Here is a 12762-nt window from a genome sequence, read left to right as displayed (position 1 = left end):
GCATAACGGAGATAGAAATATTGTTTTCAAAAAACTCCAAACTTAAATAACACATATCAAAAGACATACAAAATCTTCTCTCCGTAATAAAGTTTAATAAAAGTTGTGATAGAAATAAAAAGACAGTTTCCAGTGGACCCTCAGCTTAAATAAAATCTGTCAAACAGTTTGAATAAGGATACATATATGAGAGTGATAACAACAACAAATTAATGCGAAAATGAGAGTGTTATACAACAAACAAAAAAAAGAACAATATCAAAAATAAAATAATACAATAATCAAAGTAATATTTTGTTAATATAAATATCAAATATCGATAAAAAATTTAAAAAATTTCTTATTCCTATCTCATACTTCATATGTGTTCTCAGCAGCACATGTGGGAGATGATTATGAGAAGTGTCTTGTTGATCAGATTGCCACATGACTTAATTAATTGGTTTTGTTTTTGTTTGATGTCTCATATTCATATTTTGATATGATTAAATTTAAATTTTCATATCGCAGAACTCATTTTTGAGAAGGATTTATTTCTGAAAAAAAATTAAATTTAGAATAATTACATTTTTTAATCCTTAATTAGTAAGAAAAATAAAAATAGATTTAATCCTTATCATATATCATTAAACATAGTTAATTTTGAATTGATTAAAATATATATGTTTGGTCCTTCAAATCTCTATAAGAAGAAATATGTTGGGATAGCTCCTATTACAAATATATATATATATTATAAATTCGTTCGAATTCAGTAGCTATTCAAATTCAGTATATGTATTAAAATTCTCGCTAAGATTTTGAGTTCAAAATTACTTAAACATATTAGATAAAACTTTTAACACAAATATATAATCAGAGGCCAAAGATATTGAATTATGCCAGTCTCATTAGTAGAATTGCAGCTCCACTCCTTAACAAATCAAATTTTAAACACAACAAATCGAGTTATTATAAAATTTTAAATTTAAATTTTGAATTTACCTCGACGGAATAAAAGAACCAAAATATGGGGCTACCCCTCTCTTTCTCTCTTTGGACTGCTTCCCTTCAATCACATCTCTCCCCCTTTGAAGTAAAAAAAAGTGTTATTCATTATTTTCTCTTTAAAAACACTCTCTCTCTCTCTCAAAAATCAAAATTTTCTTATTTCTCATTCATTCTTGTCTCTAAATCGTTCAAAAAAAATAATTAAAATAATCTAGAAATTTTTAAGGCTCAATAATGCACGATTCGAGATTATTTTTGAATTTAAAGAGTTATTGAAGAATCCACCATGATTTATAATGGCATCTTCCTCTCTTTCATGTTGTTTATGTGTTGGCCTTTATTGTTAACCTTTTCTCCTTCTCTTTCTATCCCTATTACCTCCACCAATCACACTTCTCTATTGCAATTCTTATATATTCAACTTTGCGAGGTTGAATTTTTTACCACGAAAAATATATCAGTTCTAAATTACAATTCGAAAGTTAAGTGTATATCAGGTCCTTTTCCCTCCTTTCCTTCCTTCATTCATTCATATTCTTTTGAAAGAGAAAAAAAATGGCAGTTCAAGCTCAATATCCATCAAATGTTCTATTTCTAAATAGAAGTGTAGAAGAAGGAAAGAGCCAAATTGGCAATAATCATTTATCATTAGTAGTAGTACAACCTCAACAACAACAACAACCAAGAGAAGTTTTTGGTGAAGAATCATTTCTTGATCCTACACAAATGTTATTCAACCCAGGAGGTATATCAATTAGCCCAACTAATCTGAAGTTGCGTTAATCACTTCTCATTCTTAAAGCTCGAATCCTGAAACATGTGTTAAAGGGTGGTAAATGGATTTAGCACACAAATTTAAATGTCATATTCAGTATTACTCAGATTAATCTGAATTCGCGTTAAATATGACTTGTTAAAGAGGATTTTCTTTTTCATTTTCATTCTCGAACTCGAGACTTCAACCAGTTAATTGATTGATAGATTGATCAATGCAAAAGGAACTGATGTTATCTCTATGTTTTTTGTTTGGTTCAATGACAGTTAGGGTGAATTCGCGAAAAAGAGGAAGAGAACATACCTCAGCTACTACTACAACATCAGAGGCAAGGAATCCATTAATGTCGATCCAATCTCAACCGCAGCTCATCAATCTTATTCAACTTCACAACAATTCATTGCAGCAGCAGCACCATCAACAGACAAATGTTGTATCTACTGGCCTTCAATTAGCTTTCGGAGATCAATGGCATCATCATCAACAACACACTATTTCTCATCTCTATCCGCATCAATCATCACTTGACGATTATTTAGCTTCTCATATCAAACAACAACAACACGAAATTGATCATTTCCTACAAGTTCAGGTAATGATTTGAAATCTTTTCGATAGCTTTTCAATTTTACCGTTGCATCAAAGCTCGCGAGCCCTCCAATAAGTAATGTGCGTAAATTTGCCAATATAGGGAGAACAATTGAGGCGTACGTTAGAGGAGAAAAGGAATCGTCACTATCATGCGCTTATCGGAGCAGTGGAGGAATCAACGGCGAGGAGGCTGAAAGAGAAAGAAACGGAGGTGGAGAAAGCAGCTCGGAGGAATACGGAGTTGGAGGCGCGTGCATCACAGCTGATCGCGGAGGCGCGTGGGTGGCAAATAAAGGCTTGCGAACACGAAGTTACGGCGGCGACGCTGCAATCTCAGCTGCAGCAAGCTATGATGAACGGCGGCGGGATGAGTCCGCCGGAGAGAGACGGCGGCGGTGGTGAGGCGGAGGATGCTGAGTCAGCGTATGTTGATCCGGACCGGGTTGTGGAGTCGACCGGCCGGTCGAGTTGCAAGGGTTGTAGAAAACGGTTCGCTTCAGTTGTGCTTTTGCCGTGTAGGCATTTGTGTCTTTGTATAGAATGTGATGTTGTGGCCCAATTTTGCCCATTGTGTAGATCCATTAGAAGTTCAAGTATTGAGGTCTTTCTTTGTTAGTGGTCCAAAATGGAAAAGCCCAATTCTAGGCCCAACATCTTCGAACTTTATTGGGTAAAAATAGATATTCAAAACCTATCTCCACAATAAGTTCCTCAAGTTGATCGATCCGGTCCATCATGTTTTGGACATTGCCAAGGAGATCGTTGAGACCCTATGAAGACGACTCATTAGCCACATTTTAATAGGGTCTATGAAAAATAGTTATTATCATAAGGTTTCAATTGTGATTTTTAGAAATTTTGGACAATGACTATTTTTTAATTACGAAAGTTGAAAATGACTATTTGTGAAATTTCCCACTTTATCTCATGATAGTGGATAAAAGAACATTTTCTAAAGCTTCACTTATGAGTTTTTAAACTATATGATAGTAACTATTTTTCAATTACAAAGTTAAAAGCGGCTATTTGTGAACTTTTCCCTTTTATCTCATGATTGTCAAGTAAAAAAAATAATACCTTTTACTCTTTTAAATTGATTTTTCATTTAGGAAAGACATAATACATAAACAAACATTCAATTGATAAGTACGTATTTAATTTTGAGAAAACACATCTAAACACTTTAATTTGATCCCAACTGACAACTAAATCACTTTGTGAAAAATCATTAGATAAGAATATGTTAGATACATATGACTCGATTGGTGAAATAGTATCTTTCTCAAATGAAAGAGACCAAGGAAGAGTAAGATAGATTTACGGTCGATAGGTGGGTCTAAAATAGATTCTCCAATGGATCCTGAATTTTCAACAATAGAGGTGAAAAAACGGCAAGGCGTTGTTGGATACTTCTGATCAATAGAACACAAAGAAGATGAAATCTAATTATGTATGATGAGCTTGAGTCAAGTCACAAAAAAGGATAGAAGTTTTCCTCTGCTAAAAAGCAGCCCTTCATGAATATGGAAGCTTACTCTACTGTTGCTGATTTAGTAAGCTATTCAAATACTCGCCATCTATTTTCATTGTTCAAATCTTTGACAACACGAAAAAAACCATTGTTCAACTCTTTGACTACATAAAAAAAACAAAAGCTCTTTTATTCTTAATGAGTTTTGTATATAAGATCTATCATCACATCTTTGATGAGATCCAATTTGTCCCTATTATATCTCATGGTCACCCGACGCTGATGTGACACATAAATTTGGAGGTGTCTAAATGATCATTTTGTAAGTTAGAGTATTCAACTGACATGATGAAGAAGGATTTAGGTGTCTAGATGTGCATAATCAAAATTAAAATATTTATTTATCAGTTGAGTCCAAATTTAAATATCTTTATGTATTATATCTTTTGGAAACCAAATTGGGACTCAAAACCAAGAAAAATCATGCTGGATCTTTAAATTTAATCGGGTAAATATAACATTCATTGATCACTTTTCAATTATGCTTTTGAAAAATAGTCATTATTTATTTATTTTGGAGTTCTAAAATTTTCGAAAAAATGACTAGTTTTTCAATAACGAGATTAAAAGTAGTTATTTATGAACTTTTCCCATTTATGTCATGATGGGGAGTTTTTTTAATAACTTAATTTATTTTAACATATTTATTTAATAATTTTAATTTATTTTAATTTGTTCAAATTCAAGTCCATCTATTTTCCATCCCTAATCACATGTTTAAAATAGAGCAAAGCTCAACACAATTCAAGTAGCAATGATTCACAACCACTAAAACATTTTGAAAGGATGTTGATGAATGACTATTCCACTTGATGTTTAACCTCATCCCAAGTGGATTTTTCCTGTCACTTCTTTTGATGAAAGAACATAAAATACAAAAAATCTGACTGTATTTTGTATTCTTAATTTATGACATTTGGGGTCCCTTTGATATATGCATTATCCAAATCTCAAATTAAATATATTCTTCTCCTAATAAATGCGTAAAATATTTTGATATAATTAAATGATATATGTCCCTTCATAGAGATTTCTTATGTTTCATAACCCCAAGAGTTAGGATAAGAGAAATCTGGAGAATTAAGAAACAAAAACAATTAAGTTTTAGAATTTTACAAATTGAATAGTGAAAATAAGAAAGAATAATACGATGGATTAATTGTTGAAGTCGATTAAGGAAAAAACTTGAAATTCTTATTATTTTGTGGGCTAATAAAACATTTAACTTTCAATTACTTTGAAATGTGTATTCTTCTTTCTTTACTCCATTCCGTATCGGGGCTCATAATTGAATAAAATCTCCTTAAATAAAGAAAGGAGGCGTCCAAATTGGGTTTTTTGGCTCACAAATTTGCTTGTGAATAATGGCAGATTAAAAAAAAAAAGAAAAATCAGATAATCCAAAGCATCGACGTCCTCCAAACCATTAGACTCCGGGTCATAAACTCCCCTAATCCCTTTTTTTTTTCTTTTCATCCCCGTTCTTAATTTTTCAAAAGCTATTAAACGTTCCATCATTTAACTACATATATATAAGGGTAATGTAGTTCTAAAAATAGTTCAAATATTATATATTTCTTACATAAAAGAATCAAATTACACATTTGAACTTACGGAATGTGAAATGTGTTGAGTCATATAACCTAATGATCATAATTAGAATTTACCAATAATGGAAGAACAAAAGATGTTATCATCCCTTAAATTTATACTTCCCTTGATTGCATTTTTATTATTGTTATACATCATACATGTATAATTTTATAATACTAGAACCATTGTATGATATCATCTCCAATGTAGGATATAAGTATTTGAAAAATGTTTGACAAGGGGAATTGTTCTCTGACATCACTTATGAGATATCATATGATGTACCAATTCAATTTTCTTTATTGATTATATATATATCCTTTCTTAATGCAATGAATCGACAAATCATAAAGTACTACATAATTGAGGATAATAAATCATAGCATTATAATCTCAACAAATATGGAAATAAAATCCTATTTTCTGTGTCATACCAAAATATTGCAAGTGTTAGTGGAACAAACACGTATGAATACTCACAGCCAATCAATTTTCAAAATTTAAACTCAAAGTTAAATGATATCATTTAATTATTGCAAACTTCTTAGTCACTTCCTGGTCCACTTTAGTGCCAAAATTCTAATTCTTTCAAAAACATCCTTTTCATCATAGCCTTCAAAAAGTTGTTTGCAAAGTTTAAAGTGCAAATGTGTATTTTTGTTTAACTTAGGAAATTTGTGTAACTAAAGATTTTGAATTTTAGATTTTCTATGTGAAAAATATACGATAGCTAGCATTATATATTAAAAGTTATTGTGTAATTGATAAGTTGGATTAGCATTATTCGCACAAAATCCTGCATATATATGACATTGTGTCATGCATATATAAACTTTATTTCTAAATTACTATTAAGCGATATGCACTCTTACCGTTATTGAAATGACGTGTTTTCTTATATTATTATCATATAAAAATGAAGAATTAATAAAGTTTGGTGCTCTAATGGGATGTGAGTAAGTATTTGAGGTTCTTAATCCCGAGTTAGATATTTGGTTATCAGTTTAACTTGTTAATTACCTTCAATTTATATTATGATTTTTTTAACTTCTAAACACTTTTGATTTGATTAAGTATTTTACTATCATTCTTTTCCATGTAAAGATATTTTAAAATTTTATTTTTTGTAAAATAACTTTAAGGACATGTTAGTCATTTTAACATAAAATTGATGATCAACACTTTATTACCATATACATCAATAGGTTATTATCAGTTTTAACACTTCAATTCAAATACATACTTATTTATTAATAAAATTAATTTCAACATCAAAATATTATTTTCAATACGTATTACTTATCAATTATTTTTAATCAGCTAATCCAAATGAATTCCACATTTTGTTATTACTTGCAAAGCTCTTGCTTTACTAGAACACATTCAACACATGTGTAAAGTTGGATTAATATGAGTAGCTATATGTTTGACTTATAGTGATTTCTTGAGAAAAAAGAGTTGTTAAAGAAAAGGAAAGCAAAGACTTTTGATTATACCCACAAACTCAACTTCTTTTGAGAGCCCTTCATATTTCATACTTATCTTTAAATGATGAATTACACAAATTGGGAAATTCAAGTTTTTTTTTTCATCCACAAATGAATTTGAAGAGCTAGACTTTATTCAAGTACATGACAAGAAGAATATGCTAATTTCTTGAGGGTTTTGCTCTATTGTGGCAATAGCAAGCCACCCATTGGTTATCACACAAATATGGCTAGAAAATGATAGTGGAAAATATAAAAAATCACTTATCCGCTTTATATTTTTTCTCTATCCAAATAAAAATATCTTTGCAAAAGAAAAAAATAATATTCTAAAAGCCATTAATAATAATAATAAAATTATCAAAACCCTAAAAATTAACTCATAAATTGGACTCAGACAACAAGCAAATAGAACTATTCACTTGTATTTATCTAAAAGAGACATGAAAATAGATTTTAGTGTTCCATAATACACACTAAGTTCTGATTTGAGAAGTTAAGCTAAATAGAATTTGTGCAAGGCAAGTTCATTAAAGGGTAAAATACTAGCGTCATCGAGAGGTTTTTCAATTCTTAATCTTAAACTTAAAGTCTTGAATTAAAGATAAAAAGATCTCACCACACCTAGCAGCGATATAACCTCCAATATCCTAGGAAAACAAATAAACAAATATTGATTATATTTTTTCCCATAATATATTGCATTTTTCTTGACTTGGTTAAAAAATTCTAGATGAAAATAAAATAAAATATAAAAATGTATTTTATATGTGTCATTTCATCAAGTTGAGGGCAGGACATATCTTGAAAAGGTATATGTGTTGCTGACCTGTCTCGAACTTTTACACTTTTTTCCTTTTAATTTCTTAAAACTAGAACTCTCAAAACTTTTCTCATCCATACACCATATGTTTGATACCCTTTATAAATATACATCCAAGAGCTTCACCAATCCCTACCTCTTCTATTTTTTTAAAAACTTCTTTTTTCAAAATCACACAAAATGGCTTTAACACCTTGTTCTTCAACTTCTTTTATCAATAAAAAAGAAAGAAAAAATTATAGAACACATGATGATATCTCAAGCATGATTTGCTTTGCCAGAATCAATCCACCATCATACAATCTCAAAGCAAAAAGTTCCAATCAAGAAGTTCAATTCTTGAATTCCAATATGGCAGAAAAAGAGAAATTCCATGTGCTCACAAGTAATACTGATCATAGCAACAATAGTAATACCAAAGTGCCTGTTTTTGTGATGTTACCACTTGACACTATATCAATTGGTGGCAATTTGAACAAGCCAAGAGCTATGAATGCAAGTTTGATGGCATTAAAAACTGCTGGAGTTGAAGGGGTAATGGTGGATTGTTGGTGGGGTTTGGTTGAAAAAGATGGACCTTTGAAGTATAATTGGGAAGGGTATGATGAACTTGTCAAGATGGTTCAAGCAAATGGATTGAAGCTTCAAGTTGTCATGTCTTTTCATCAGTGTGGTGGTAATGTCGGAGATTCTTGCAGGTATTACTGATTTTTTCTTTCATTTCTATCTGTCGTTTAAAATTTCGATATGCCTATTAAGAAAATGATTTGATAGCATCAATTAATCATAAGAGGTGTTATTTGACTATACTACCCCTTTATCTATTACTTAAATGAGTAATTAATGACCATATACCTTCTTGAATAGTAATAATGGGATTAAAAAAAAATGTTTCTTGATTTGTTAGAGTTCAAAACATCTATTATACCTTAGTTTTCTATTTGAAATTGTATATAGAATTATACCTATGGCCGAAAATCTATCCTACTATTGCCACATCTTCCAAAATCTCAAAATGTATCATTTTTATATAATCTACACTCGTTCATAGTTTTTATGATTAAGTGTAGTAATGAAGTCAAATTTTTTTTTAAAGGAGCTCGAGATTTAACACATATCTTAAAAAGTAACTTTTGACTAATAAACATAAAGCCCGTTTGGATGGGCTTAAAAAAATAACTTTTATGTATGAAGTGCTTTTAGAATTTTGAAGTGCTGAAAATTATTTTTATAAATAAGCAGTTGAGTGTTTGGATAAAAGTTCTTATGTTGAAAATAAGTATTTGAATTTTAGGGTTAAAAGAATAAAAAGAGCAGTTTGGGAATTTAGTTAAAATATAAGGGATATAAAAGTAATTTTCATGGTCAAACAAAACGGCTTTAAGCAATTAGAAAAAAAAACTTAGAAATCCTAACTTTTCATTTTTGACTGACTTTAAGAACTTTATGGCTTAGAATTAGCATTAGACAAACACATCCAAAAGCTAAAAAGGAGCTTTAAGTTGACCAACTTAAAACCGATCGGGTCATAGTATACTTTTCTATATACAACCACATATTTCTGAGAAAGGATATTCAACTGTCCGTCCTTTTGTCTATGTGGTCAAACTTGAAACAAGCAAATACATGATATACTTTTCTATATACAATTAAATATTTCCAATAAAGGATATTCAACTGAACATCCTTTACTCTATGTGACTCCGCCATTGATTAATTTTAAATTTATTAATTTATTTTTACAGCATCCCTCTACCTCCATGGGTACTTGAAGAAATCAGCAAAAATCCAGACCTTGTGTATACAGATAGATCAGGCAGGAGAAATCCTGAGTACATTTCTTTAGGTTGTGATCAATTACCAGTACTTAGAGGAAGAACACCAATTCAAGTCTACTCTGATTATATGAGAAGTTTTAGAGAAAGATTCAAGAATTATTTGGGAGATGTTATAGTGGTAAGTCTTTTAATTCTTCTGTATAAAGTTTAAGTCCTATGCATTGACGTATGAAAAATACTTAAAGATCTATTAGGTCACTTAAAATGGAATTAACTAGCTCACTTGGCAAAGGTCGACGGACTTTGTCGCTCAAGTCTCAATTTCTGAGTCCTATGCCAAACGAACTAAGCCTAGTATTTAAAAGGAGAAAGGTAGAAACGCCGATCTATCATCTCGAAATTTCAAAGATTGCAATTGATTTTAAAGGTTATCTGACGTTAGATTTCTCGATAACTTTAAAGAAATGATAGGTAATCTATTATAACATATTAAATTACACTAATAATATAAATATTCTTTAAACTTTAGTCTATATGACTTAAATCCATTGATATCATTCTTTGTGTTGATTCATCAAATTCTAGGGAACCATCAGTTGAGAACTCTAAGGATAAGGATTAGAATTTCACACACACAAACATGTAGAATACTTGGAAGAGAAAAACAACTATGTTATTCCAATAAGGAAAAGAAATTGGTAAAGAAAACAAGTGAAAAAACAAAATCAATGAATTACTTTATGTCAATCTCAAGTGATCCACTAAACTTGTTTGTTTAACAAATTACAAAATAGTGGACCACCAAAAAATTTAAAAAGTTACATTATTAGGGACCACATTTTCCTAGCAAAAAACAAAAGAGTAACTTTTGAAATTGATTTTTTGTCTTTTGTTTTTCTTCTTCTACAGGAAATACAAGTGGGAATGGGTCCTTGTGGTGAACTAAGATATCCATCTTATCCAGAAAGCAATGGTACTTGGAGATTTCCTGGTATTGGTGAATTCCAATGCTATGACAAGGTAACCTTACCTTTTTTCCCTTCTGCATTTTGAAATATTAGTAGAGCTACAGATAGCAGTGAAGACAGGAATTCAACAAAGAAAATTAGAAAAATACAAGGATCATTTCACACCTATCTAAAATTTATGTTGTCCAAACACTTTAAAAATATAGATAGGTATGTGTCCGATTCTCCAAAAGTTATATATTTTTGGAAGATTTGATACTGGCGCCACAATAAATTTGGGAGAGTCCGAGCAACATAGCCTAAAGTGGTTTCTGAGCCACTTTTTGTCACTATACTGAAAGCTTCTGTTATGTCAAGGCGATTGATTCAACAATATATATTGAATCGATCGCCTTGACATAAGAGAAGTTGTTTTTACTGTATTTATATCGTATATATAATTTTCTGGCGAAGGAAATTCATTTGAACACTTCCACAAAATGAAACATAAAAAACACTAAACATTTTCCTTTCTTGAAATTATAACAGTACATGAAAGCTTCACTAGCAGCATCAGCACATGCAATGGGAAATGAATCATGGGGCCGAGGTGGGCCCCACGATTCTGGTCAGTACAACCAGTTTCCAGAGGAAACTGGATTTTTCAAAAAGGATGGAACATGGAGTAGTGAATATGGACAATTCTTCCTAGAATGGTATTCAAGAAAGTTATTAGAACATGGAGACAAAATCCTAGCATCAGCACAAGGCATATTCAAAGGAACAGGTTCTAAATTATCAGGCAAAGTAGCTGGAATTCATTGGCATTATAACACAAGATCACATGCAGCAGAGTTAACAGCAGGGTACTATAACACAAGGAACAAAGATGGTTATTTACCAATAGCACGTATATTCGCGAAACGTGGGGTTGTTTTGAACTTTACGTGCATGGAAATGAGAGATGGGGAGCAGCCACAGAGCGCAAATTGCTCACCAGAAGGTTTGGTACGACAAGTGAAAAACGCGACTAGAATTGTTGGAGTAGAACTAGCTGGAGAAAACGCGTTAGAGAGGTATGATGGAGGAGGATATGGACAAGTTTTGAGTACAAGCAGAGCAGATTCTGGAAATGGATTGAGTGCATTTACATATTTAAGATTGAACAAAAGGTTATTCGAGCCCGAGAATTGGAGAAATCTCGTTGAGTTTGTCAAGAACATGTCGGAAGAAGGTAACACGAGGCTTCCAGAATGCGATTCGAGTAGAACAGACTTGTACGTTAGATTTGTCAAACAGAGTCATGCTAAGAAAACTGCAGAGGTTGCAGTTGTGTAAGGATATTCATTTGGTTCAATGGTAAGAGTGCAACACTTAACGTGTGGATTAGATAAACGTCAGGAGTTCAAACTGTGCTATTAAAACAATTTGAGTTACGAATTGTCTGCCAATTGATCTTCAAAGATTTCTCGATTATACAAGCAAATGTATTCATCAATATAACATGTTAAATATATAGTCACTCCTATATAGTATATACTATAGCATATAAAAGCTAAAAACTATATTATAGTACCTAGCTCCTAAAAAGTCTGAAAACTATTTGTTATTTCCTGCAATTATACGACTCAAATGAGTATATTCTTATCTTTGTACAAAAATAATAAATTTTGCCTTTCCACATTTAAATCATATTTCTTATTACTTTTCTTGTGATATTAGATTAAACAACTATACTTGAATCTTTCTATAGTAGAATGATTTATTGTATACAGCTTTACCTTGCATTTCTGCAAAGACCGTGGAGACAGTTTCTTGTAGAAATGCAGGATAAGGCTGCATACGAACAATAGACTCTTGTGGTCCGATCTTTTCCCGAACTTCGCACATAACGGAAGTATTAGTGCACTGAGCTCGTTGTATACACACTTGTACTATCGTACCATTGATTGATTAATTTTAGTGCCTTTCAACATGTTGCAAACCCAATAATGTATACTATTACAACTCAACACAATAGATGGATCCTGACTAAACAAGTCACTATTTATCAATTCCGATCCCAATCATAGCCACTTAATTCAGTGTTGGACTGCTTTGCCAATACTGATTCTGGCCCATTCATAACGATACCTCCAAACATGCCCTTAGGCCCAATATCTCTCCAAACAAAAAGAACCTTGTCCTCAAGGTTCAAGTCAAGAATAGCTATCATAGCGCATGTCAAGACAAACTGTGCCAAAAAAT

The 12762-nt window shown here is 31.4% G+C and overlaps 2 protein-coding genes across 2 annotated transcripts; both read left to right on the top strand.

The window, feature by feature from the left end:
- The first annotated feature begins 1212 nt into the window (after positions 1-1212).
- LOC129890326 (BOI-related E3 ubiquitin-protein ligase 1-like) lies at positions 1213-3237 on the top strand. Its single transcript, XM_055965894.1, has 3 exons — positions 1213-1735; positions 2032-2357; positions 2457-3237. Exons 1-3 carry the CDS (start codon positions 1546-1548, stop codon positions 2970-2972), a joined length of 1032 nt encoding a protein of 343 aa, XP_055821869.1. The 5' UTR covers positions 1213-1545; the 3' UTR covers positions 2973-3237.
- A 4662-nt stretch (positions 3238-7899) lies between these two features.
- LOC129888749 (beta-amylase 3, chloroplastic-like) lies at positions 7900-12164 on the top strand. The gene is made up of 4 exons (XM_055963743.1): positions 7900-8488; positions 9536-9746; positions 10478-10588; positions 11065-12164. The coding sequence occupies exons 1-4, from the start codon at positions 7971-7973 to the stop codon at positions 11851-11853; spliced, it is 1629 nt and encodes a 542-aa protein (XP_055819718.1). The 5' UTR covers positions 7900-7970; the 3' UTR covers positions 11854-12164.
- The last annotated feature ends 598 nt before the right edge of the window (positions 12165-12762 follow it).

Source organism: Solanum dulcamara, chromosome 5 (assembly GCF_947179165.1).
Source record: "Solanum dulcamara chromosome 5, daSolDulc1.2, whole genome shotgun sequence".
Lineage (NCBI taxonomy): Eukaryota > Viridiplantae > Streptophyta > Magnoliopsida > Solanales > Solanaceae > Solanum > Solanum dulcamara.
This window is presented reverse-complemented; position numbering and strand designations above follow the sequence as displayed.